The sequence below is a fragment of the Corella eumyota genome, chromosome 4 (genome assembly GCF_963082875.1).
Source record: "Corella eumyota chromosome 4, kaCorEumy4.1, whole genome shotgun sequence".
Classification (NCBI taxonomy): Eukaryota; Metazoa; Chordata; class Ascidiacea; order Phlebobranchia; family Corellidae; genus Corella; species Corella eumyota.
Window position 1 is genome coordinate 15409035 of NC_137493.1, and position 27270 is coordinate 15436304.

The 27270-nt window shown below is 32.8% G+C and overlaps 1 protein-coding gene across 2 annotated transcripts in view; it reads left to right on the top strand.

The window, feature by feature from the left end:
• Positions 1-2112: 2112 nt before the first annotated feature.
• The window catches only part of LOC145749931 (laminin subunit alpha-1-like), a 40832-nt gene continuing 15674 nt past the window's right edge, over positions 2113-27270 (top strand). For both annotated transcript variants that reach the window (XM_082565813.1, XM_082565814.1), the window contains exons 1-34: positions 2113-2836; positions 4199-4341; positions 4639-4785; positions 10252-10376; positions 10632-10749; positions 11119-11292; positions 15076-15165; positions 15543-15654; positions 16033-16180; positions 16955-17170; positions 17497-17599; positions 18012-18145; positions 18322-18491; positions 18738-18844; positions 18935-19164; positions 19434-19565; positions 19914-19989; positions 20239-20333; positions 20520-20642; positions 20931-21088; positions 21164-21309; positions 21372-21552; positions 21748-21884; positions 22150-22256; positions 22465-22588; positions 22686-22829; positions 23513-23680; positions 24040-24222; positions 24601-24722; positions 24903-25041; positions 25313-25426; positions 25836-26038; positions 26180-26373; positions 26956-27098. In XM_082565813.1, coding sequence (XP_082421939.1) covers positions 2194-2836; positions 4199-4341; positions 4639-4785; positions 10252-10376; positions 10632-10749; positions 11119-11292; positions 15076-15165; positions 15543-15654; positions 16033-16180; positions 16955-17170; positions 17497-17599; positions 18012-18145; positions 18322-18491; positions 18738-18844; positions 18935-19164; positions 19434-19565; positions 19914-19989; positions 20239-20333; positions 20520-20642; positions 20931-21088; positions 21164-21309; positions 21372-21552; positions 21748-21884; positions 22150-22256; positions 22465-22588; positions 22686-22829; positions 23513-23680; positions 24040-24222; positions 24601-24722; positions 24903-25041; positions 25313-25426; positions 25836-26038; positions 26180-26373; positions 26956-27098 — 5349 coding nt within the window. In that variant the 5' untranslated portion in view covers positions 2113-2193. The remainder of the gene's footprint in view (positions 2837-4198; positions 4342-4638; positions 4786-10251; positions 10377-10631; positions 10750-11118; positions 11293-15075; positions 15166-15542; positions 15655-16032; positions 16181-16954; positions 17171-17496; positions 17600-18011; positions 18146-18321; positions 18492-18737; positions 18845-18934; positions 19165-19433; positions 19566-19913; positions 19990-20238; positions 20334-20519; positions 20643-20930; positions 21089-21163; positions 21310-21371; positions 21553-21747; positions 21885-22149; positions 22257-22464; positions 22589-22685; positions 22830-23512; positions 23681-24039; positions 24223-24600; positions 24723-24902; positions 25042-25312; positions 25427-25835; positions 26039-26179; positions 26374-26955; positions 27099-27270) is intronic.

Sequence of the window (27270 nt, forward strand, 5' to 3'; positions counted from 1 at the left end):
CTCAGATGTGATGCAGTTTTTCATTGATATTCTAAACAGTTTATGTATTAAGATAGTTGAGTTGCCTGAGTTAAATTAATTAAGAAATACACATCAAGAAAACAGCTGAGAAATTAATCGTTTAGGTCAGAACTTGTTCAAAGCAAGATCAATGTCATTATTTTCTCACGCTACTGCTTAATTAAGTTCTAAGCGTTTGACGTTAAAAAATCAGGAACGCCCGGCTAACAGTAATCAGTGCTAATTTCCAAGATGCACAAAGCAGATATTTCGACTAATTCAACCAAGTCATATTAATAGTGAGGCAACAGTTACTTGTAGTTCTTTGATGTTCTGTTTGTAAGCTTGGTATGTAGCCTTTTTGCTAAGCAATTTTGAGTTAAAATTGGTAGAAACATGATCGACTAGACCTTACTTTTAGGGTGTCCGATTTATTGTTATTCAATTAGCGAAAAATAAAAACTTGTGGTTATTTACGCCTGGGCGTTTTTAGACAGATATTATAAAAAGTGACGACACTGGTTACACTTGGTTACAGACAGTCATGGAAAGCCACCGTAACCCACTCTATTGCCTTATGGCCTGTACAGGTAACAAAGTGTCAATATACGTGCACTTGGAAGACCAGGCTAAGTCAAATCACTAGTCCCAGTCAGGAAACAGCTTGCAGGATTCGTACACCCGTTATAGTAGGGCTTAAGGTATTATGACAATTGGATATTCAACACCGGTTATTTGCCTTAAGTCGGTGTGGCATTATCATAGTTGTTATATACATCGGGCAGGCGTGGGAATTTAGCCTAAGATTTGAACTTTAACGCGGGCTGAATAAATATTTCACACCGATAATTGAATTTTGGAATTTATTTTTCGCTGCGAATTTTACGACATATTTTGCGCGCATTCTATGCCAAGTTAGGGGAGTAAGACTTAGCGTAATTTCATTGTAAAAATATTAAATAAGTTGTAAAAAGAATAATTATTTTCGCCAGCCTTGCATAAAATTGATTCTATATACCCGCAGTAGAGTTCAGATAGTCTACAGAACAACCCATGAGAAATGGCTTTACTGAAACTGTAACATGATCTCTGAATGATTGACAGACTAAGGACTAGCAAGGGTGTCACGGTAAATCTTGGTTCGCAATACGCTTCCATTGTTAAACCTTGCCAGCATGAAATTTAAATTAAGTCGCCTATTTAACAAGCTTAGGGTGCTGATTCATAGAAATATAGTCGCACAGTTTTATAACATAAGCTACAATCAGACATTGATAATATAAAAAAAATAATAACAATGCGACTAGGGTGGTTACTTAAACATGACTTGAACATGACTTTGGCCAAAAATGTGTCATATTTTTTCATTAAATTAACGTGCTAATCTATCTTTTTGTAGAGCGGTCGCGCGTTTATTATAATAGCATTACCAGCACCTAATTAAAGCCTTAACGGAACATAGTAAGAATAACATTGGTGTTAAAGAATTGTCACTATTGTTGTAAGATGTGCTTCCTGGAGTAGGCGGCGTGTAGTCTAGAGCTCGGCTTTCATACATATTTTACAAACTATTGATATTGCGCTTGAACTAAGGCATAGCACATTATACGTAAAGGGATTACACCCTTGCTCTGTAAAGGTGTTAAAAAAATAACGTGACGTGTGGATTGAAAGTTAAAAGAAAACTAATTTGGTTTGAGATGGGTCATGTCTGCTAGCAATTGAAAGCCTGTGATAAACTAGTTATGCGTTATGTTAGATATGTCGTCTGTTAAAAGTCGGTATTTGACATTAAGTAATTGCAAAAGATAAAGAAAAGTTTTGTCAAAAACTAAGCCTAACGTGAGAATCTTTATATTTGTGTTTTTGTTAGGGTAGCAACGTTGACGGATGAGCATTGTTGTGGCTAGTTTTAACGATCCGATAAAACGGCATATCCTTTTTTAAATAATAACGCCGCCTATCTATTTACTCAAGAAGCAAAAGGTCAATACCCATTCAACGTAGGTAAATCAAAGAAAAAGTGTCTAAAAGCACTTCCTAAAGCGGTATCAGCTTTCAATACACGTACAATTTTTTTAATTTTTTTGATTTTTACAGATTGCTTTTAAAATTTAATTTTTGTAAAATGAACACTCAAAAAATTTAAAAGAAATCGATCTACTTTGCGTGCACTTTTGCACGTGTTATGAAATGTTAGAGTGTCACCGAGCAGAACCCATAAACAGGGAACGAAACGCTTTCTTACCCCTAAAGGGAAGCAATCTATTACAGAAAAAGCTAATTGACCCTAACCGACAGCTAGATGTCGGTTTACTGAATGAACCAGCGCGCTGCGTACTTCCACGCTGTCAGTTCGAAGACTTAGGTCAAACTGGGACCGAATGGTTGGATTACAAGCCGTGCTTGTATTATAAGTCATGGAATATTATTCGACAAAATAAGAAATTTCACAGACAAAAGTATGGTAGTAGAACACGCGATATACATTTGTCAAAAACACTTTTGTCTAAATCAGACCGGATTGATTATAAAAAACATTTTAGACACTCTGAATCAAAACTTGACTACAAACAATTTAATTTTTCCATTACCAAATTGGGATTATATTATTTACCGAAGCGGTGGTCTCGGTTAAAAACTTTTTCAATCCCAGGGTTTTTGCGCCTTGTTTTTCTTGCCATTATTTTGTATTTAACCAATCTTACCACTGTGGAGGCTACTAGGAGGTCGATAATTAGACGATTTTCTGCCCCGCGTGGCCTTAATCATTTTAATCCGATGATGCCTGAATATTTGGCTCATCCAGTAATGCTGAACAGTTCGAAATCAAAATGTAAGTATTCCAAAGCCTATTTTTGTAACTTCCAAAAAAATTCAGTTACTGTTTTTTTTTGTTTTGAAAATTTCTGGTCTCGTGGTGTATTGTATTGGTTACGTCATAGTAAGGCTTTTACTGTTTGTTATTCGTCGTCAGAGATTACGGCTGTTGTAAGCAAATTAAATCTACACGGGTCATTCCATACTGAACTGGCCTTAAGTAGTTTAAAAATCGTTACATTAAAAAAGATTTCGTAAATCAGCGCGCCCAAAAATCGCAGAAACGCATGACAAAACAAAAACATGGATTCGCAATGGTCTATGAGAACTGTCCTAGTTCTGTAGGTTAATGGTTTGTTGCTAAGGCTAGGGTTGAAGTAACAATTTGAAAGTGGAACTAGGGTTTCAAAGAAGCTTTGCTGCGGAAACAAGGCTTGCAGATTTAAATCTGAAATTGTCAGTAAAGCTGTCAGGCCGGTTTCCGAGTTTAGCGACCAAATATATTTTAGGTACTTACTAGAAAACGACTCAAAATGTCAATAGGCCGTGATGGGAAAAAACCGATGCCACAAATTGCCTTATCCAGTGTTAAACAGTTTAGAAATGATCTCACGTTTTGCCATGAAAATTACTCTTAATGAATATTAACCGTTGTTGTGCTTTTTGTGTTTGGAAATTTTTTAAATATTATGATTCCTGCTAAAAACTAAAATTAATTTGAGGAGGCGTAGCGTATATTGATGGCATATTGGCTGTATCATAACAGATATACAAAAATAATATTTCAAATTATACCCCAGACCGTTTTTTTTCTACATTAAAACGGAAATTTGCTAATCAAGTCCAAAGAGTTAAAACCATTCAAAATAAAATACCCAAAAAATTAATAAAACAAGATTTTCCATGCTTGGGTTATTATGTGAACTGATATCAAGAATAAGTGTAAAATGGATTAAAGGCTTCGTTCGTAAACAGATATTGACTCTATTCCAACCGTCGCGTATATATTGCCAGATTGATCACTTCTTATTTCCGTGTCGTTGTTTGCTTTTGTGTAAGGCTAAGTTATCGTATGGCACCTGAGCAAATCCCACTAAGCCTTCAACGTTCAAACATTGGTCACACGTTTGTAGGTTCACTGTTTAAAGTTTACGATCAATCTTTGATTGACTTGTGTGCTCAGCGAGTGACGATTGTGGCTGATTCATGACGCAGATACAATATTAGTAACCGTTCTTACTCAAATTTCAGTGCCAAAGTTTTTGTCAAAATTAATCTAGATCTTATATTTTTTTCGCTTACTTTGATATTGCAATTACAACGATATCTTTAGCATGATTTAGTCTACAATCTTTTACCTAATGTTTTGTTTTTTTAGGGCTATTTCCATCCGTCGTAAACCTGGCCAGTCAAGCAGATATATCAACAAATGCAACATGTGGTGAGCATGGACCTGAAACTTACTGTAAATTGGTTGAACACGTGTTTAGAAGAACCAATAGAAAAGGCCAACAATGTGGGGTAAGTGAAATATAAAATGTTGAAAAAATAGTATAAAAATTTTGCAGTTTTTTTGCTTTTGCCTCAAATATAGACATTGCCTTTTCAACAAAGGTTTTAGATTTTTGCACTAGCTTTAATTTACATTAAATCACATCATTAGGTCTTAGGTTTGATTCCCATCGCTTCATTTTTTTCTGGTTGTTTGTAACTAGCTAACCATTTATTTATTTGCCATATCTTTAGACACATATTAAAATACCTTTTTTATAGAAGGTTGTTAATTTTTACATAAGCCCTAATTTTATTTGTTTTTAGATATGTTATGAACAGAGCCCAATAAGGTCACAGAGACACAGTATAAGACATGCAGTTGATGGTAGAGGGAATACTTGGTGGCAGAGTCCTTCAATAGACCAAGGATATAAATATCATTGGGTTACAATCACACTAGATCTTAAACAGGTATTTTACATTTTAGTTGACACAAAAATTCGTGGTTTTGAGTTTTTGTCTGTTAATTTTTTTAATAAAACCTTTGTTTAAAGTATCCTTGGTTTCGTTTTTGTGGGGTTTTACACCCCTAAAACCCTTAATACCTCGATTTAAAACGGTTGTGGGTATTTAAGCTAATATTTTCTTGTCATAAATCGTAGCGCGCGCCGCGCATTTCACAAGGCGTCGAATTCACACGCTCTAAGTCAGTTTCTCTTTTTCGTTTTCCTTGTTGGTTTAGCGGTTGACTCTGCCAGTCGAGTTAAAACGTAACCGCCAAACGACAGCGAAGGAAAAGGGCAATGTCGGAAACGCGGTCTTTTCAAGCGCAAACTGGGTGAACTGATAACAAAGACCTTAAGGGAGGTAGAGAAGGTGGGGCCATGCGGTTTTTATAACTAAATCTTGGCCTTATTTAAACATGAATCTAACTCAAAATTGCTCATATTTTGGTATTATATTTCGCCAATTAAAATGTATATTTAAAATATGATGATCCAAATAAGGTCTGCTAGGTTTAGAGATTATTTTTATGTGTAGTACAATTAATTTTTTAACCCTGTTTAAAATAACGGTTTGGGCTTTAAAATTCAACGAGTATTCTTTGTTAAACCGCTTTTTAAAACTAACCCGAAAAGTCAATAGATGGAATATAGTAAGATTGTAATCATGGCCTGAACTCTAATTAATCAACGTTCTATAGAAATTTTTGGGCGGGTCCGATTTTAATGATTATTCTCATCAATTTATTATTGAAATGACATTTATTTTATGTATAGGGCTTAGTTTTAATTCTATATTGTTTGTTTGATTAAGTTTAAAACATGAAAATGCGATTTAAAGAAAATAGGAAAGAAAAAAAGAGAATAAATTTATTTTATAATTAGAAAAACTACTTTTTAAAAAAATTTTAAATAAATAAAACAAGATTTGTAATTTAAATTAGATACAATTTGCCCCCCTCCCCCCAAAGAAGTTTTATTGTTACAATTTTCCTTGCCCAGAAATCCGACGAGTAAAAATGTCCGGCCTTTCAAAACAAGTACGACGTTAACTACAAGCGAAGTTAACACTCGCTTGAAATCCAATACCGCCTCTGCGGTTCGAACACTTTCCAAAATATGACGTCACTTCTCAGCCGCCATATTGGGGCCTGAAGTCATTACCAACCGCGAGGTCATGACCCCTGTATGTTATGACAATGTGGCGTAACGTGCGATGGCTACAAAAAGCTAATGTCTTTTTTTCGCGAGACGCCCTGCGAAAAAAGATGACGTAGTCATTCTAAAAAAGGTCACGTGGTATATATAGTGCGTGTAAAAGTTTCTTAAAATAAAGGCTAATTAAATTGACGCTTATTAAGTTATTATCTGATGACGTAACGCGGCCGAATTTGGGTATAAGTCGACTTTATTTGGTAAGGTAGAAAAAGCAATTAAATTCGCAGTGTTTTGATACACACCGTTTACCACAACATCAATAACGTAACAGTGCACACGCCCTGTTATATGACCCTGTCCTGAAGCCGCGAATTAATTTTAAATCTCTTTTTAACCGAATTTTCTGGGCACGATTCGAAATCAGTTTAAAATTGTATGTATAGGGTAGAGAACAGGTCAGTGGGATTACGTCATTGATTTGAAATTTCACACCCGACTTGAACACGCGTTGTAATCCACTCTCTCTTTTTAAAATCACGCGTATTATTATTTAAGGCCACTTTAAAGGGGAAGTAAATTAAAATGGGTTAAATTTAAAAAAATATATTTAATTAAAACATCATTATACAGCATGACTTATTCAAACAATAAATTATTGAACAACAATTTCATTCAAATTTTAAAATATTGTTCTTTCCCTTTTTGGGTAAAAAATTGCCCCAAATCTGTAACTCTCATTGGGTAAAAAGGTCCCTCCCCCTTTTGGGTAAAAAATTGACCTGACCCCAGCACCCTTATTAAAAAAAAATGCCCCTCTTCCTTTGGGTAAAATATTGACCCAAACCTGTAACTCTTATTGGGTAAAAAGGTCCCTCCCTCCTTTAGGTAAAAAATTGACCCGAATCTGTCACATATATTGGATAAAAATGCCCTCCCTCCTTCTCCATTTGGGTAAAAAAGTGATCCGAACCTGGTACTCTTATAGGGTAAAAAGGTCCCTCCCTCCTTTGGGTAAAAAAATGACCCAACCCTGGCAAATATATCGGAAAAAATTGCCCCCCCCCCCCCCCTTCCCTCTTTGGGTAAAAAAGTGATCCGAACCTGGCACCCTTATTGGATAAAATGCGGACACTTGCCCTTCATTTAAAGGTTGTGGTTACATTATAACAACTTTAACTACTTAACTTTCCAGTTATCAAAGCCTGTTGCATCAACAAAAAGCGGGGCGTGCCATAGTCGCATGTTACCCTTTATTTTGCAACTGAACCCCAGCTATTTACTTTCGTTAGGGTGAAGGTGGACCCCTAAAAACGGAAATATTTTAAATAACCCATAACAGAATGTCTGTCATTTTTTTAACCGCTCCCGAATCGCATGCATATATTTGTGATATCATTTTTGGGGTTAGTTTACCTCTTCTCGCGTGCCCCTTTTATATATGTGTGTGGTATTATTTGTAGTTACGTCATCTATAAATCTTTGGCGCTACTTTTGCGCTGTTAACACTTTCGCTTAATGTCTATATCATGACGTCATTGCTATTTACAAAATTCTAGTCTTAAAATTTTTAAAAAAATTTAGGCACTTTTTTGGAAGTCGATTACGTCATTTCGAATTTCTGAATTCAGCGTTTGATCTAAAATTATGATTGCGTCTAATTTTAATAGCTTCAATTTAAGGAAATTATTATCAAAGTCAAATTTTAAAGCTAATCGTTATTACTATTATTTTATTTTCGTTTACTTTGAAGTTTTTATTGTTATTTATTCAAAATTGGTCGCATTTTTACTTAAATGTTAGCCATGACTTTATTAAATACGCCCTTAATCCAAAGCGCGTGCGTTGTTACGATAGTAATTGATAAAAGGCAACGTAAAATTGGCGCGTATTTTTATTAAGGGTTCTGTAACGGAAATGTGTCATAAAATTTTGTAGACTGGTCCGGGATTAAATCTATCGTCAGCTCTAACACCTTTCTGTTATATTTAACGACGTATTAAATATTAAAATCAATTTTTTTAAAAGTAGTTTTGAAATAGAGTTGAAATTTGTCTTAAAATAAAGTAATTTTTAAGTTTTTTTTTTTTTAAATATTTAAAAAAAAAAATTTTTTAATAACAGTTAACTTCTATATTTTGGCATAATTTTAAATGTATTTATTTTTTAACATTATGATAACGTAATTTAAATACAAAAATATTCGTTATTTTAAATTACTGTAACCCAAACCTTTCGAAAACCGATTTTATTTTTTTTCGCACCTAATTTGGCTACATTTCCCACGTATATATGACACACTGTTACGACACAAATTGATCAGTGACGTCACATTAACCTAATATCTGCGCACGCGAGGTATGTTTAGGTGTATTGGTTCTAAAACATAATTATCAACCAATTTTCAACCGCCGTGTAAAAGTCTTGGGTTTCTTTGTTTTTTAATTTGGCGAACTGTTACTTGAAAAAAATAAAATAGTTGACATTTTCAAACGGAAGTTATCACTTAGCTGAAAAAGCATTACATCATTTGCACTTCTTGCAACCCCCATTAACTACTTAAAAGTCAAATTATATTTACAACTTAAACACTTTCAGTTTATTTATAGATCTTTAAATATTTTTTGTGCGAAAAAAAACAACGTACTGTATTTAAAAAAAAATAATTTATCCCCGATGTGAGAAAGTTGAAAATTAGCTTAAAATCTCATAACCTTAACCATGTAAGTACATACCCCAATTTAAGTCAAAATTAAAACGCTCTACTGCTGGTACCGTAACAATATCCATTTCAAAGCAGCTGTTTTTAGAAAAAATTAAAAAAATAATTTGAATAAGATGACTTAGTCGTCAAATATTAGACAAAAACGACTTAAGTAGCTTGTTGGGCCAAAGTCTAGACCCTTTACTTCTTTGAACATAGGTTTTACGTTGTACGAGTTATTAAATGTAACTTAACCGGGTTTTTCTTTAATATTTCGGCTCGTATAACTGTAATGGTAATTGAGAGCACCTATTTTGATATTAAATTAATTCGGGAGCGTGCGATAATTCATATCATTTTATAATATGCCAAAATTGTAATGGAATACTTTATGCGGTTTTTGTTTAAGCTTAACTCTTTAAAATCAACATTAAAGCCTTTAAAAATAAATCTAAATGGAATAGAGTCCCCAAATTTTTAGAGGGATATTTAGGGGGTTTCATTTGCCTATTTGTCAAAGCTTTAAGGGGTTCTTTTACCCCTCTGTAAATTTTTAACCCCCCACGTTTACCCAGTTGTGGTAATAATATTAATTTTTTAAAAATTTTTACTAAATGAAATAAAGCCCCAAAATTTTTAGGGGGAGATTAAGGGATTTTATTTACTCCTATGTCAAAGCTTAACGGGGTTCATTAACCCCTGTAAATTTTGAAAACCCACGTTTCACAAAACTTAAGTACAACGTGCTTTTATAAAAACTTGATTTAATTAATTTCGCTTTCAGGCTATCTTAATCAAATGTTTAACTTTCTGAAACGGAAGCTTTGCCGACTCTCTCACTAATTAAACAGTCTAAAGTGCTTAAAACCCTTAAACCACATTAAGTTAGCTACTACAGCGTTATCCCTTCTTGCTTATCCAAGCGATATTAACCTCTAAACAGTCAGCAGCGTGTTTTGTTTCCAGAGCGTTAAAATTAGGCGGATAATCCGATTAGGCGGATTACCTCGGTTCCGGTTGTTAAGTTTTCCGCAACGCAATCCGCATGTAAACGCAGGTATTACATGACATGTTTACACAGCATGGAACGTAGTTTAACGTGAAGTGTAAACAACTCGTAGCGTGAAACGGAAAATTACCTAATTTGAGTTTTGGAATTGACAAGCGCAAAATTGCCCATTTTTTGTTGATATTTTGTCCTTTATTTGAACCGACTTTTTACAGTTAAAATCATAGAATTTTTTTATAAAATTTGATTCCTTTTTTTAACTTATAATATTACATTTTTCTTAAATAAAACTTAAATTTATTAATCTTTATACTTTTTCAAAATTAGGTCTTATATAATATTTTAAACTTTGGTTTGATATAATCTTTATATTATTAATGGTTATGTGTTTACGCTTAGTGGTTAGTATTATGGCATTAATACCTTATATATTACTTACTACGTGACTAGAATACCAGCTGTTGTGCTGTTAATATAAACACCTAATTTGCATATAAGTTTTTTCTATTGTTCTTAAATGTAAAATTTTTAATTTTAATGTTTGTTAAATTTTTGATTTTTTTTAGGTATTTCAAGTTGCCTACGTTATAATCAAAGCCGGGAATTCCCCTCGTCCGGGAAATTGGATTTTGGAAAAATCGTTGGACGGAATTATTTGGAAACCGTGGCAATATTTCGCCACTTCAAATAGGTAAAAAATGATTTTTTTGATAAAAAATGTCATTTATAAAATTAAAAAGTTAAAGAACTGGGCATCATTACTTGCTGTTCTATGTTTAATTCTCACTGCTTCTATGTTGTAGCATCTTTAAGCAAGGCGTTTAAATTCAAAAAAAAAAATTCAAAAAAAAATAATAAAAAAGATTTTAAATTTTATTTTTTTAATATTTTGCTTTTATTAAATTTCTAACATTTTTTTAATATATCCATTCTTTCATATTTTTAGTGAATGTTTTAAAGCTTATGGGATACCAGGGACGGTCGGAGCACCTCAATATAGAAGTGACAACCAAGTTATGTGTACATCTTACTTCTCACAAATTATTCCATTCGAAAACGGAGAGGTAGACTTTTAAAAAATATATGTTTTTTTTTAACTTTAAATAAATTTTTGTCAACATGTAGAACACTTGGTTTTTCTACATGAGATTCTGGGTTTGATCCCCACTGCTTTTATGCTGTCACGCCTTTGAGTAAGACGCTATAAATGGTATGAACTCCTGCTGAGTCAATACTTAATCAACAGTATAATTATTGGACAACTATAATGTATATTATTCCAAACTGCCAAAGGCAACTCGAGACTGGGTCTGGGTAAGTAATGTTACTCTATGTTTAGGTCGCGCATCGACTCTCCCACATTGAGGATAAATAAACAAAAAAAAAATAAGTTAAAAATATGTAAATAAAATTATCAAATTATTTTTTTTTAGCTTTTTGTTTCCTTAATAAACGGTCGGCCCAGCGCTGAGAATCCGTCACCGGAGTTAGTGGACTTCACATCCGCACGATTTATCCGACTCCGCTTCCAGAAGATCCGGACTCTCCACGGAGATCTTATGACGTTGAGTTCCCATGGGGACAACGACCCGACCGTGACGAGACGCGTAAGTCACGTGGTTAAGATAATTAGATTAAATTAAAACCGGATCTCAGGTTCTATTTATAATAAATATGCAGCTGAGCTAATAGTTTGTTTCTGTGTTTTAAAAAGAATATAAGTTAAGTTAAAATTCAAATTTACTTATGTTTTTTCTTTAAATTAGAAAAATTATGTATTTTGAGTATTTTTATTAATTTTAGTTAAGCAAAAAGCTTAGATAATATTTAAAATAAGTAGAAAAAATTAAAATTTAAAATTTTAGTTAGAAGTATTAGATATGATTTATTTTTATATTTTTTTAATACTATGTTATAATCTATATATTGTAAATTCAAAATAGACAAATCATTTTTAAGAGTATTTTTATTTATTTTAAATTAGACAATAAGTTTAAATAATAGTAATAATAATAAAAAAAATTCACATTTAATATTTTTATTTAGAAAAGTTTTTTATGTTATGTTATAGTCTTTATATTATAAAATTATCAATTTTTAAAAAAATAGATTTTTATTTTTACATTCTTTCGGTTTTAAGTTTATATTATATTTATTCTAAAGATTAAAACATCAAAGTAATTTAGACACTCGTTTTTGTTAACTTAATCTATTTCGAGTCGCGTTTTTATGACATTTTATTACATACTTGACATAAAAAAAAAAAATTTAATTTGTTAATCAAAAATTTAAAACCTAATTTAAAGCGCTTTTAAATAAGGTTAAAAAAAATAAAAAAAATTAATGAAGTAATTAAAAAATATTAAAATAAGGTCAATTTTTGTTTGATATTTTTAAAAAAAAGTTTTAAATTTTTTTTTATTTGTTTTTTTAATATTTTGTTATTTTAATCAACCTCCAGCTGCGAATTAAACTTATTAAACGTCACGTAGTGATGTCATAATTAACTCTGATACCCAACAATAGCACGGAGTTTTCTATTTAAAAACGCGACGCAAAAGCAGGGCACTGCGACATTGTCTGAAGACAAAAATTTAATAAAAATTCAGATTATTTAATAAAAATTTTAAAATGCTTAATTTTTTTTTTTTTTTTGAAAAATTATGTCGGCCGATTTAAAAAGAAATTATTCGCAATTGTAGTCGGGAATTAAATAAACCCTCGTTTGAAGTTTTAAAAAAAATCAAAATAAATTTGCCGATCTGGTCGCTAGTCATTATTTCAATTACTTCAACCAGCAAAGAAGATTAGGGAAAGGTATATAGTCACACGATTTAAGTTTCTCGTTAAAACAGACGGTCAATACGCGCAAGTACTGTTCATAATATTAAAGTTACATAGATTTTAGGCTGTATGTTGATATTTAGTTTAAGTATTGCAGCAAAAAAGATGCTAAAATAAGTAACTATTCTTATAGGATAGGTAGTAACATAACGCTGTAGGTATATTTATATATAGGTAATGTTTTTAGTTTAACTTGCCATTTCCTGTTAAGATATATAGCTCTTAGTATGACTTTTCAAGTAGTTTTTTATCGGTGAAGTTGTTAGACTATCCAGTTAAGTTGTGGCGACTGTAGTGGCAGACTTCTGTGTGTTGTAGTGGCCGGGGCTGTAACTTAATGCGCTGCTACATCGCTTTCTTTTCACTTTTCATCGCGCCGTAAAGTTACTTTGTAAGATGCCAGTTTAAATCAATGTAGCGAGCCGACAGATTAAATTGTGTATTTAGCTACAGTATTCTATAAAGAGTAGAGGTATGGACCGCTTTAAAAGCAATATCGTAAGATAGATTACAGCATACAACTTAGAATATATCAGTTTATAATTTTTATGATTTATTTTTTATTTTTTTACAAGTAGAATTTAAAATTTTTTCGTGATATAAAAAAAAGGAAAACTCGATTTATTAGACCATGCTTATAAAGTTGAATGGTGCAAGAATTATTTAAACTATTTTCTGGATTTGCAAATTATTTTTCGTCGTATCATGGAGATAAGGATAATATGGAATGGGATTTATTTATTTTGCTGCGTCATAACATTATGTAATGTCGTTGGATTATCGGCACAAACCCACAGAAGCAGTTTAATGCAAAGAGACCATTTAAGTTATTCTAATACGCATGCGCGCCAGCGTTTTGCTACATCACAATTATTTATTTTTAAACGAAAAAACACTTTGTCGAAGTCGTATACAAATCGTTTTGATATCCGAAGACATCGGCAAAATTCAACATTTTTCGCCGACTTTATGGACCGAAGATCCCGCAGGACGCTAATATCGCGCCGGGCTGATATGTCTCTGTTAAAAGCCCATAGAACTGCTGCTGCGATTTGTCCGTGCGGTGCACGGTCATTAACAGATGTGCTACGCCAGGTAGGGTGCATAGGAAGTTATTGCATATCGATTACAGTCGTTGGCTGCAATTGAAAACGTCAATCTTTCAGTTCAATCAGTCAGCAGCTCAGGCCATTCTTTTTATATAATCTTTCCCTAGTGGTTTTTGACTGGAATTGGCCCTTGATTACCCTTAAATTGTCGAGAATATGACAAAAATTTTAATCGAAAATTTGGCAAAAAAATTCTAATTTTTTTAATCGTGTGAAAGTGTAAATATATACGATTATGAATGATGTATAAGCCTATATTTATAACTATAAATCGTGACTAGGTATAAAATATAGGTTGTAATAATGTCCTATTAGTACAGAGCTTTAAACGTTGTACAGTTCTTACTTTAATGACTGGATCGGCGGCCTGTGATTGAAATTCGAAATTTCTTTGTCCGAAATGCGCGCGTGTCTTTAGTTTACGATTCCTAACGACGACAATTTTTAGTCATTAAGGGAATAGAAATCGCCTTTAGGAATTAATTTGCAACGTAATTACATCGTAAAATATTAATCCTTTTAGACAAAAAGAATTCACCTAATAAACTACCATTTACGTGCGTTTATGAACCTAGAATTAAGAGTGCATCGTCTTCTATTCACCTGTTAAACTGGGTTTGGGTAACCAAAATTGTATTTCACTATAAAACCGTGTGTAAAAACGTAATAACTTATATCACGACTCTATCTATGAACTTAGTATATTAATTTCTCCTAGTTACATCATTTTTTTGGTGTTTTTTATATCGTTTTATATAATGCCGTTTATAGTGCATAAAAAACTCGAAATAACAAAAAAAGAGTAGAATGTAAAGGCCAAGCGCTTTGGTAGATTGTTGATATTTTGACAGATTTGTCGACCACCTGACCACATTTTATGATTTAGCTGACATAATCCGGTAACTCTAATGTACAACATACACGACTATCCCAACTTACACATCCAACGCCCGCTCTAACATTAACGCGTAATAAATTGTGTGTTAACTTACAATACCTATAACGTAATTTCATTAAATATTATCAATTTTTGCTAATTAATCCGTGAAAATTATTAAGTATACTAATACAATTGTTATTTTAATATACATGTTCGTTTATAGAGTCATGTATATTAGAAATATATAAAGTATGTCATAATTTAACGGTTAAATCTTGGATTTTTTCAATATTTTAGTTTTTGTTGGGTATAAAAACGTATTGCGGTTCTAAATTCTTGTTCGGTCTAACCACAAATATTGATAACGTCGTTGTTATCGCATATTTCTTAGCAACTAAATCGATTAAACTACAAAATTGTAAAGTATATTGCTAACCATTTATCACAAAAATAACCAAAAAAAATGTTAAGCTATGTTTTTAATGTACACTACTTTATAGTATTACTTTGGTTTGTTTTTTAGCTCATTTTTAAATGATTTTTTTGTATATTTTTAGTATTACTACACCATAAAAGATATCAGTATTGGAGGGATGTGTATTTGTTATGGTCATGCAAGCACTTGTCCAGCTAACTCATTTGATGGAGTAAGTACAACTTGAATTTGAAACAAAATAATAACATTTAAATAAGGAAAATTGAGAAATAAAAATGCTCTTTAGGCCTTAGTTAAAACACAGGTTAAAAAGATCATTTTACCAATATTTACCTGCTGCGTGATGTAGTGGTTATAACACTTGGTTTACTACATGAGGTCCTGTGTTCAATCCCCACTGCTCTCATGCTGTAGCGCTCTTGAGTAAGGGGCTATAAACGGTATGAACTCCTGCTGAGCCAACACTTAATTAGTAGCTTAATTATCTGGCAATTTTAGTTATTAGTAACTAGCAAAAGTGGTTATGTAATATATGTGCAAAACCTGTTTCCTTAGATATTTTTAAGTAACAAATTGTTCATGTTTTAGTTGTTTAGTTGTGCATGTGAGCATAATACTGCTGGACACAATTGTGAGATTTGTAAACCAGGATTTAATCAACTGGAGTGGAAACCTGGGAACGATAATTTCAAATGTGAAGGTGAATAGAAAATTACCATTTATGAGAAAAAAATTGCAAAAAATTTACAGTTCAAGTAATACAACAACATATACAAAATACACCAATTTGGGTTCAAACCCCACTGTTTGCATTCTGTAGCGTTCTTGAGTAAGGCACTATAAACGGTATGAACTTCTGCCGAGCCAGCACTTAATCAGCAGCATAATTATCAGGCAATTATAATCTATAATATCTCAAACTGCCGAATGCAACTTGAGACTGGATTGGAGTAACTCATGTTACTCTATGTTTAGGTCGCGCATTCGACCTTCCCACATCAAGGATAAATAAATAAAAAAAAATGAAGCCAATAAAACAAAAAATAGAAAAAATTTAAATATTTGAAATTTTTTTTAGAGTGTAATTGTAACGGCCATGCGGATGCCTGTGTCTTTGATTCGGAAGTTGCGAAGAGACGGGAGAGCATCAACATCCGAGGAGAATACGAAGGAGGAGGAGTCTGCGTCGGATGCAGGGATTTAACGGAGGGCATCAACTGCCAAACGTAAGCATTTGTAATCTTAGTGAAAAAAATTTTAAATTTAAAAGTTTTTTTTTTAATTTAAAATTAATTTTTTTTCTACAAAATATCACAACTTATAAGTAACTTTCATATCTACGATATTAGCCTAATAAAGAAGATACCTTAAACAAACAAATTAATAACTTAACATATAAAGTTAAAACTTCAATAAAAAAATAAATATTTATTGTTTAGTTGTCAATACTTTTAATGGTTAAACAAACAAAAAACTAAAACCATTTCTTTGTCGTGAACCTTTAAAGTTATAATTATTATAAACTTACGAAATAATAAGCAGGGTTTAGTATTTAAACACGTAATTTCAATATGATTAAGTATTTATGTCAATTAAACAAGATAGGGGTATAATTTGAAAACAAAACTGCTTTTTGTTATGATAATTAATTCAGTATTAGTAAATAAATCGCGTTTTTTGATCGTTTTCTTAAAATCTTTTTACAGAGAATGTTTGATTGTCTTGTAATAATTGGTATTTTATTATTAATTTAAAGTACAAGCAGTGGGAATCGAACCTGAGACCTTTCAAATGTTGGTATACAGTGTCTCTACTCAATGCACTATGCTATTGATATTCACAACATAATCTATTTTTTTTTATTGTATAATAAATTAAAGTACATTTAGTGGTAATCAAACCTGAGACCTTTCAAATGGTGGTATACGTCGCCTTTACTCACTGCACTATGCTACTGATATTCACAACATAATTTATTAATTTTTTCTTTAATATTCTAGTTGTACGAACGGATATTATCGACCCCTTAATGTTGAACCCAGCGACGATTTCCCATGCGTAGAATGCGATTGCGATCCGTATGGTGGCGCAAGAGTGTCCGGTAACTCTGGACCGCACACGTGCGTGAAAGATGTTAGTTTTGTGGACATAGATCGAGATTTATACCCAGGTTCTTGCTACTGTAATGACGGGTTTACTGGGCAAAGATGCGACAGGTAAAATGACTATTTTATGTTTTGTTATTTTATTTTAATTATGCCCTAAAACAAAAATTTGTTTCTGTTAAAATTTTGATTTAAAAAGTTTAAAATTAAGGCTTTAAAAATGTGTGATTTAGTTGTAATTTAAATTAAAGTTAAAATTTACATACGTTAAAGCTTCCTAGGATATAAATGTGATGTAATTGTTATAATTTTATCATAATTATGTTTTCTTATGAAGGTCTTAACCACTTAAAACTTAACAAAAATTGCCATTTAATTATCGGAGAAAATGCATTTTAAATTAAAATTTGAATTTTTTTATTTGATTTTTGTTGCAGTTGCGCGTTCGGTTATAGGGGATTCCCCAACTGTGAACCTTGTCCTTGTAATGTTGCTGGAAGTTTAAACGAAGATCCATGCTCAGGAAATTGTGTTTGTAAAGTAAGAAAATTTATATTATAAATATTTGAAAATAATTTTAGTAAGCCTAAAAATTTATTTTTAGTTACTTTAAATGTAGAAATGCTAAGTACTGTACTTTACCATATAACGTCTTGGGTTCAATCCCCACTGCTCTCATGCTGTAGCGCTTTTGAGTTAGGCGCTATAAAGGGTATAAATTTCTGCTAAGCCAGCACCCAATCAGCAGCATAATTATCGGATAACTACAATCTATAATATTCCAAACTGCCAGTCAACTCAAAGTCAACTCAAGTCTGGGTCAGAGTAACTGTTCTTACTTTATGTTTAGGTCGTGAAGTCGACTTTCCTACATCTAAAATAAATATTTTATAACGTTTTACTACGTGAATTTAAATATAAGTTTTAATTAAAATTGCCTTTTTTTGTTTAGGAAAATGTTGCTGGTGCCAGTTGTTCAAGATGCAAAAATGGTTTCTATAATTTGCAGTCTTCGAACCCGTTTGGTTGTGAAGAATGTTTTTGCTTCGATGTAACTAGTACATGCACGTCATCGAACCTAAGATGGTAAGTTCTATAAAAAAATGGTATTGTCAATATTTAAAAAATGTTTTTAAATTGAAGTTCTTTATTTTTTCAGGTCATTCTTTTTAAATATATGTTTAGATTTTTATTAAGTTAATTTTATTCTAAAATTCTTATTTTTTTATTTATAAAACCCATTTTATTTTGTGTTAACCTAGGTCTACTATACAAACAAATCAAGGGTGGGAAGTCAAAGACAGAAATGGACAACGCAGGTCTTTAGCTCAATTCGACTTCGATCTCGGAGAGCCTTTTGTGGAGCATGGAGAAGTAGCGAGAGAACTTGAAACAACGATGTATTATTGGGCCGCTCCTTCGCTCTACCTCGGTAAGATAAACATGCAATTACTGGAAATTAAGTAACCAAAGCCCGCCGTTTGTTTTAATTGCCACCGGGCTTAAAGCACCACAAATTGTCTCAACGTGAGGCTAATAGTGGCATTTAAACGGTGCTTATTCCGTATTGTGGTTGATAATCGTTCAATTGTGTGCCCATAATTAAAGCCTAATTCGAGAGTTTATACAAATACAATTGTCTTCCTGTTATTGTTTATTTATTTCTCCTTATTTTCAGGTAAGCGGTTAGACTCATACGGGGGCACACTACGCTATATCGTCTCTTATGATATTACACGAGGTTCCCAGGCTTTCTTAATACAAGACACGGACGTTATTCTAGAGGTAAGCACTTAATCGGCCTGGAGAATCCGAAATTTCTCATTCGAAACACGATTATTTGTTCTAATAACATGTAAACGTTCTCTAATTAAGGGTCACGGGAAAACACTCTTGTACAATTACCGGGGTAGTTTAGTGGAACCACAATATGAATACGAGGTGGTGTTAAAGTTGGCTGCTTCTCAGACTGATAGCGACTACGGCTGGGTCGAGGCTACGACTTTACAGCCAATCAGCAAAGCCGACATGATGATGGTGTTAAATGACGTCACTAGGATCTTAATTCGAGCGGTTTACAGTCGAAACAGCGAAGCCGTATATAGGTTTGTAAACTTTTAATTTTTTGTAAGTTATATTTTTTTAATTTCCTTTTTTTTTCCTTTTTTTTTCATATTACCTTAAGGTGATAGGTTTTATATTTTTTATTGGGGAAGGGTGTGCTGTTATGACGTGTTTTGAGCTATCCGTAAACGCCGGGCTCAAGGGCGAATAGTGTGACGTTGGTGCGGCTCGAACCAGAAACCTTTCGGCTCGTAGTCCAACGCCATGACCTGTTCGCCACACTACCTGACAACTTTTTATTTTTGGTTAGAATTCGTGACGTTTATCTGGAAACAGCGGCACCACAAGGACAGGGAATAATGGCGACATCTGTCGAGCAATGTTTTTGTCCATACGGTTACACTGGAATGTCATGCGAGATATGTTTGGATACTCATTGGAGGTAAATTAATCTAAACCATTTTTTAAACTATAATAACTTCTACATAAAAGGGTACTTTAAAGGCTAGGTCATGGTAACAAATGGTAACAAAAAGACCGGCAGCGTGGTGTAGTGGTAAGAACACTTGCTACACCACTATGAGGTCGTGGGTTTAATCCCGAACTCCTGCTGAGCCGGCACTTAATCAGCAGTATAATTATCGGCAATTATAATCTATAATATCCCAAACTGCCACAGGCCACTCAAGACTGGGTCGGAGTAACTGATGTTTGTCTATGTTTAAGTCGCGGATTCGACTTTCCCACATCGAGGATAAAGATTTATACAAAAAAAAACTTATATTTGCAGGAGCGGGGATAAATGTTTAAAATGCGAGTGTAATGGTCATTCAACAAAATGTAACAAACTGAACGGAGCATGTCAGGTAAAAAATCCTAAAAAAAATTCCCAAAAAATTAACAACTATTTTTAGAAGTCTTAAGCACATTTAATTTTAAGTACCTGATAATGTCTGCATTTTTAAGGAAGTTTACAATTTGTTGTGCTTATTATCTTAAGTATTAGAAGTTAATTGTCGTACAAATAAGTTGTTTTTTATGGGTTTTAAATCTAATTAACTTAAAGAGCATAGAAATGAAATTGGAAGCAAAATAAAATGTTTATTTTGTTGTAGAATTGTGAGCACAACACAATGGGAATGCACTGTGAGAAATGTAAGCCTGGTTATTACGGTGATGCAACTTGGGGTTCACTTGATGATTGTCAAAGGTAAAAATTTCATTTTTTTTTTCAAAAATTTTTTTTAAAAAGGAATCGGTAAATGAATAATTTTTTTTCAATTTAATTTTTATGTTGTAAAAAATTGGGTTCAATTTTAGATTTAATTTTCACTTGCTTTTTAAAAATGAATGTTTTAATTATTTTTTTTAAATTTTTGGTGTTTGTTTTTTAAAGATGCACTTGTCCTCTATCAATATCCAGCAATAATTTTAGTCCAAGTTGTCAGATGGACAGACCAACTGGAGGATTAGTTTGCTTGGAATGCCCGCAAGGTTATGCTGGGAAAACATGCGAATTGTAAGTTACTTAAAAAATCTTTAGAATAAAAAAATAAAAGAAAACAAAAGTGCTATAAACTTAGTATTTTTTGACTATTTTAAAAGTTAGGTTAAAGTACTTTTGTAGTTAATTAAATTGTCTATCATGATATTTATAAATTTAAAAAGGTATTTAAAAGTTGGTTGCGGTGGGGATCGAACTCAGGACGTCAAGTAATTATAACTACTTATCTTTCTTTAATTTTAGGCTAAACATATAATTTTAAATTCAAATCTTATATAAAAAATTTTTGTTTTTCGTTTCTAGTTGTGCTGATGGTTACTATGGTGACCCTACGACACCTGGCGGAAGTTGTCGACCGTGCGACTGCAGCGGAAACTCACAAACTTGCGACCGACACAGCGGTGTGTGTTTCAACTGCGAGGGACACACGGCCGGGGTACACTGCGAACGATGCCAAGTCGGTAAGTGGGCGATGACGTCATAGTCGGTTTTAATGACGTCACAAAATGAGTTAAATGTTCGTTTTATTTTTTTAGCTTATTACGGCGATGCTATTAACCTTAAAAATTGCCAGTCTTGCGACTGTCATCCGATTGGTTCTCTCAGCCGCCAATGTAACTCCGTCACGGGTCAGTGCACTTGCAAGCAGGACGTTCACGGGAGGCGGTGTGACGCATGCGCAGTAAGTTATGCCATAGAAATCTTATAATATTTTATTTTAATGTGATTTTTGTGTGTCCATAGAACGATCACTATCTTAGTTCGGACGCTCACATTTGCGTGTCATGTGACTGTGACGTCACGGGCAGTATGACGTCACAATGCTCGTCGACGGGAACGTGTATTTGCAAGATAGGGGTGGAGGGCGATTTGTGCGATAGATGCGCCAATGGATATTACGGATTCACGTCGACTGGTTGCACAAGTAAGTGGTTATGACGTCATAAATAAATAATGATATGACGTCATTTAACAACCCAAAACTGGGTCAACTAAAATCACAATAAAAACTCTTTTAATATTTATTGCCTTATAAAATATTCATACAATGGGATATGAGCTTTTAATAGACGCAAAGTACACAAGGGTTATAACAATTCAAATTTCCTTTTAACTTTAGAATGCGATTGTCAACACACAAATGGCAATTGTGATCGAATAACTGGGGATTGTATTTGTCCACCGAATACTGGAGGTCTTGCTTGCTCGCAATGCTTACCTGGGTTCTATTATTGGCACGCTGTGATTGGCTGCAAGGTAATGTTTCCCTTTTTATTTGATTATTTTTATTTATCCTCAATTTAAGAAAAGTTTGTCTATTTTTTGTTAATATTAGGGTGTTAAAAATTGTGTATAAAATGTGTCACTTTAGAAGTATGTTATTTTTTTTTGATATATTTTGCTTTTTATGTCTTTTTTTTAAGGTAAACTTACTTTTTAAAGTTTTTTAATGAAAAATATCGACTTGCAATCTACTGTATTAATATTGTAGGCAATAATACCGTTTATTTTCCTTTTACAGGCTTGTGAATGTAACATAACTGGTTCGGGGTCGAATGAATGTCATTCTGTTACTGGACAATGTCCGTGCAAGTTATCTTACACAGGACTTGACTGTGCACAGTGCAGGTAGATTTAAAACAAAAAATTATAAAAAATCATAAAATTTAAAAAATGTGAAAAAAAAGACAAATTATAAAATTTAAAATATGTAAAAAAAAGGGAAAATCATAAAATTAAAAAAATGTAAATTTAGTGCAATTCTTGCATTTTCCTTTGATTAAATCAAACTTAAATTGCAAGATTTTGTACATTTTTTATTATTTGTTTTATGTAGAAATGGATTTTACGGTTTTCCAAACTGTCAGGCTTGTAACTGTGATATAACTGGGACGGATAATTCAACTTGTCAGCCTGATGGTATTTGTGAATGCTCTAATAATGGAAGCTGCCTTTGCAAAGTAAGTTTCTTTGTATCTAAATATTAATTACTCTAACTAATTTTATCATTTACATTTTTTAGTCTTTTTTTTATTAAAATTTTTAATTTTTTTTTAGGAAAACGTGATTGGTCAGCGATGTGACCAATGTGCTGTTGGTTCGTTTGGATTATCCAATCAGAAGGAGCTTGGATGTACCACGTGTTACTGTTCAGGTGTCACTGATCAGTGCACACAGTCTGATTACGTATGGGGACCACCGGTAAGTAAAAACTTTTAAAAAAATATTAAAAAAAAAAAATAAATAAATTTTAACATTTTTTTATATTTTTTTTTGTATAATAAATATTAAAAAATTACCCTTTTTCTAATTCCGAATACAGATTAGACTTTTGGATCCCTTTGAAATAGTGGTGAGACAAAACGGTGTGTCTCAAATAAGCAATAATAACTTTCTGTAACATATAAGCGCCTTTAATTACAACCACCGCTTAAACTTTTTGTAAAATGCAACAAGCAATTATTTTTAGAAATTAAAACATAATTTTATGTTTACAAATTAATATAAGCCATTAAAACAAGCTGGTATAACTTATTGGTGGCTTATAGATGGTTGTAAACCTAGCATTTTGGTGTAAATATTGTGATATTGCAAAAATATATCTCTAAACGCAAATCTCTAATACGGTGGCAAAAAAGCTTTTTTATGCTAAGTAGAAAAGCATGGCAGCTTAAATAAATGTTTTTTAGTAAGTTTATACATGTATTTATCCTTGATGTTATAAGGCTAAAGTTTAAGCTTATAAACAGGGCTGTGAAGTAACATTTGTTACCCAGTCTTTAGCATAGATACATTGGGAATCAAACCTAGGACCTAGCGTACTTATGTCCAGCGCCTCAAGCCGGCAGTTGTGGACTTGTAATTAAAAAATATTTTTTTTACAGATTTCTTTAAAATCTGCACCAGTGGAAGTTTTAAACGAACTCAACTTCAACAATGGTGGGGTTGTGACGTCAGACAGCTTTGTGACGTTGAATTCGAGATTTTCAAGACGCAGTGTGAGAAGCGAGCCTTACTATTGGAGACTACCACCTCAATTTAACGGCGACAAAGTAAAAAAAACATATTTTTGATTACATATATTTATCTTTAATGTGGAAAAGCGGTCTTTAAGGCTTAAACATAGGCTAGCATTTAATACCCTGACCTAGTTTTGGGTTGACTTTGTTAGTTTGAGATATTATTGAATATTTTTGCCAAATAATTAACATGCCGATTTGGTTTGCATTAGTTAAAGTTGCTTTAAAAGCGTCTTTTTCGAGGTCGCTACAGCATGGAAACACTGGTGATCGAACCTATGACTTCATGTATTAAAGCCAAGTGTTTTACCACTCTTTGTCCATAGTCTTTTTTAATTAAAACCGTTTTTAATGCATCAAGTAACTTATAACTAAACTATTTTCTTTTTTAGACGTTATCGTATGCCGGCAATTTGAGCTACACAATCTATTACGTCTCCGCCTTCCCACCTAGCGGAAAAACTGGCGCGGGCGTCATGATCCGGGGTGGTGACGTCACAACTTACACTATCCAGTATTACGTGACTGATCCTGACGTAGGCGCGAGTCGATCGTACGTAGTACCAATGCAGGAGGTAAAAACATTTTTGTAAAGATTTATGTGATATTTATTAGCATGGTAAAATTACCTATTTGATTTTTTTTGTATTTATATTTATCCTCGTTGTCGGAAAGTCGAATGCGCGACCCAAACATGGAGTAACATCAGTTACCCCGACCCAGTCTCGAGTTGCTTGTGGCAGTTTGAGATATTATAGATTATATATACCCGTTCTGATTAAATAATTTGCTTAGCAAGAGTTCATACCGTTTATAGCGCCTCACTCAAGGGCGCTACAGCATAAGATCACTGAGGATCGATGCCAGTACCTCATGTAGTAGTGTAAGAAGTGTTCTGACCACTACGCTGCCGGTATTTTGCTCTTCACAATAATATTTTGTTTATGTTTTAGTTTGGTTGGACGCATATCGAAGATGATAGAAAAGTTACTCGATCTGAGTTTGCAAAAATTTTAGAAAAAGTCGAATTTTTTCTTATCAAAGCATCTTATGGACACCTACTTGACCAAACTAGGTAAAACTGCTTTGTTTTTATAATATAATCAGTTATTTTTCAATATATTTATCAGGTAAGTTATTATACATTCATATACTTATATTAATATATTTTAACTTAAACCTTAAATCTTTTTATTTTTTATTCACTTAACGATGTCTTAACGCATTTTTCATTAACATAAATTATTTTTTATAGGTTAAGTCAAGTCTATCTTGATGTAGCCCAATCTTATGTAAGAGGAAGGGGGGATAATTCTGATGTTAATGATTATCCACTGGCAATAGGGGTTGAACAGTGTATCTGTCCTACTGGTTATACCGGATTATCATGTCAGGTATAGTAATCTAATTATATTAGTTTTGTACTTTATTTCATTACTGTAACGAATCCGCCATCTTATTGTTTACGCTAAATGTTATCAGATCCTAGTCACGTACCGACACCTTTTCTTTATCACGTGATTTGTTATTTAACTGTTTCAAAAGTATTCTACGTTAATATTCGTGAAACGAGCTCAATTAAGTTTTTTACTTTATATTTATTACCTATGTAAAATTTTTTTTTTAATAAATAGCATTTTTTAATTACTTTTTATTGTACTATAGGAATGTACTGATGGCTATATGCGAATCCAGCAAGGAATCGACTTTGGAAAATGTAAACCTTGTCAATGTTACAACAGAAGTAAGACGTGTGATATTACAACAGGAAAGTGCTTGGTAAGTAAATAACATTGTAAGAAATTTGATAACTGGCATTTTTTAACTATATTAACAAGTGTTAATATTTAAAAAAAGATATTAATAGAATAATATCAAAGATTTTTTGTATATATCTTTATCCTCGATGTGGGAAAGTCGAATGCTCGACTTGAACATAGACTAACATCAGTTACTCCGACCCAGTCTTACCTGTGGCAGTTTCAAATAATATGGATGTTATTGCCCGATAATTATGATGCTGATTAAGTGTTGGCTCAGCAGGAGTTTTTACCGTTTATAGCGCCTGACTTACGGAAGGTACAGCATGAGAGTAGTGGGGATTGAACCCACGACCTCATGGTGGTGTAGAAAGTGTTCTTACCACTACACCACGCTGCCGGTATAAATTATAATCAATCTTTTGTAGAACTGTAAAGACAAGTTTGTTGGTCATTTTTGTGAATCCTGTATACCCGGCTACCACTTGAGTGGAAATGAATGTATTAAATGCGAATGTCCTGGAAGTAGTGTAGATAACAACTTCAGTCCCACTTGTATTTCTAATGGAAGTAATGGAGATTATGTTTGTAATGATTGTGCTGTTGGATATACTGGAATACATTGTGAAAGGTAGGAATTTTTTTAAAGTTGATTTTATGGTTCAAAATTTATAAGATGGTGTTTAATTTGGTTAAAAAAACAACTTAAATGGTTGACCATATTTAAAAAATGGTTAAATTAAATTTATTAATAAAAATATGGTGTTTTCAGTTGTGCGAATGGTTATTTTGGAAATCCGACCATACCAGGTGGTTTCTGTGCCAAATGTGGTTGCAATATTGCTGGTTCGATAGATGGTGTTTGTGATAAGTTTACTGGTCAATGTAATTGTGAGAATGGTATCAGGGGAAGAATTTGTGACCAATGTGAGGAAAAACATGTGATCACATCAGATGGTTGCTCAGGTAAACCAACTTTTCATTCTAAACCAGTTGAAAGTTGTCTTTTTTAAATATACCGGCAGCGTGGTGTAGTGGTAAGAACACTTGCTACACCACACATGGGGTCGTGGGTTTAATCCCCACTGATCTCATGCTGTAGCGCCCTTGAGTAAGGCGTTATAAATGGTATGAACTCTTGCTATGCCAGCAAATTAACTACCAGGCAATTATATTGTATAATATTCTAAACTGCCACAGGCAACTCGAAACTGGAATGGAGTAACTGATATTACTCTATGTTTAAGTCGCGCATTCAACTTTATATACAAAAAAAAATTAAAAATGCAATCTGGTGCTATTGTTTGGCTTATTGTTAAAAGATTTGCAAAAATTTAGTAGCTACTTTTCTAAAGATATTGTTAGTGGTAATCAAACTCAGAAGCTTCGGTAGATCTCCCAGTAGTAAATACCAGATTTTTAGGCCAACAAATTGTCTTTGGGACTTACTTAGGCACAAAATTTTCCTTATTATAGAACAAATTATATTTTTTTGTATTAGTTTACATGCTTTTTTATTTAAATGTGAATATTTATCGTGTTTTTCAGCCTGCAATGATGGATGTTCTGGTTTATTACTAAATGACTTAGAAGCCATGAGGAACATGGTGGTAAGAGTTAATATCAGCAACATGTTTCCTGCTCCTTGGCACAGACTTATATCAGCTCACAATCTTACAACTGAACTACAGGTAAATAAAGATTTAAAGTTTATTATTTTATAAAAATGGCAGATGTAAATATACTCTATATTGTTGTGTCTAATTTTTTAAATTTGACCAGGTCATCTTAAGGTAAAATTGCGACTCTTTTAGAGTAGTAGAAATGTTGTTTATTTAATACTGATTACTTGCCTTTATTACT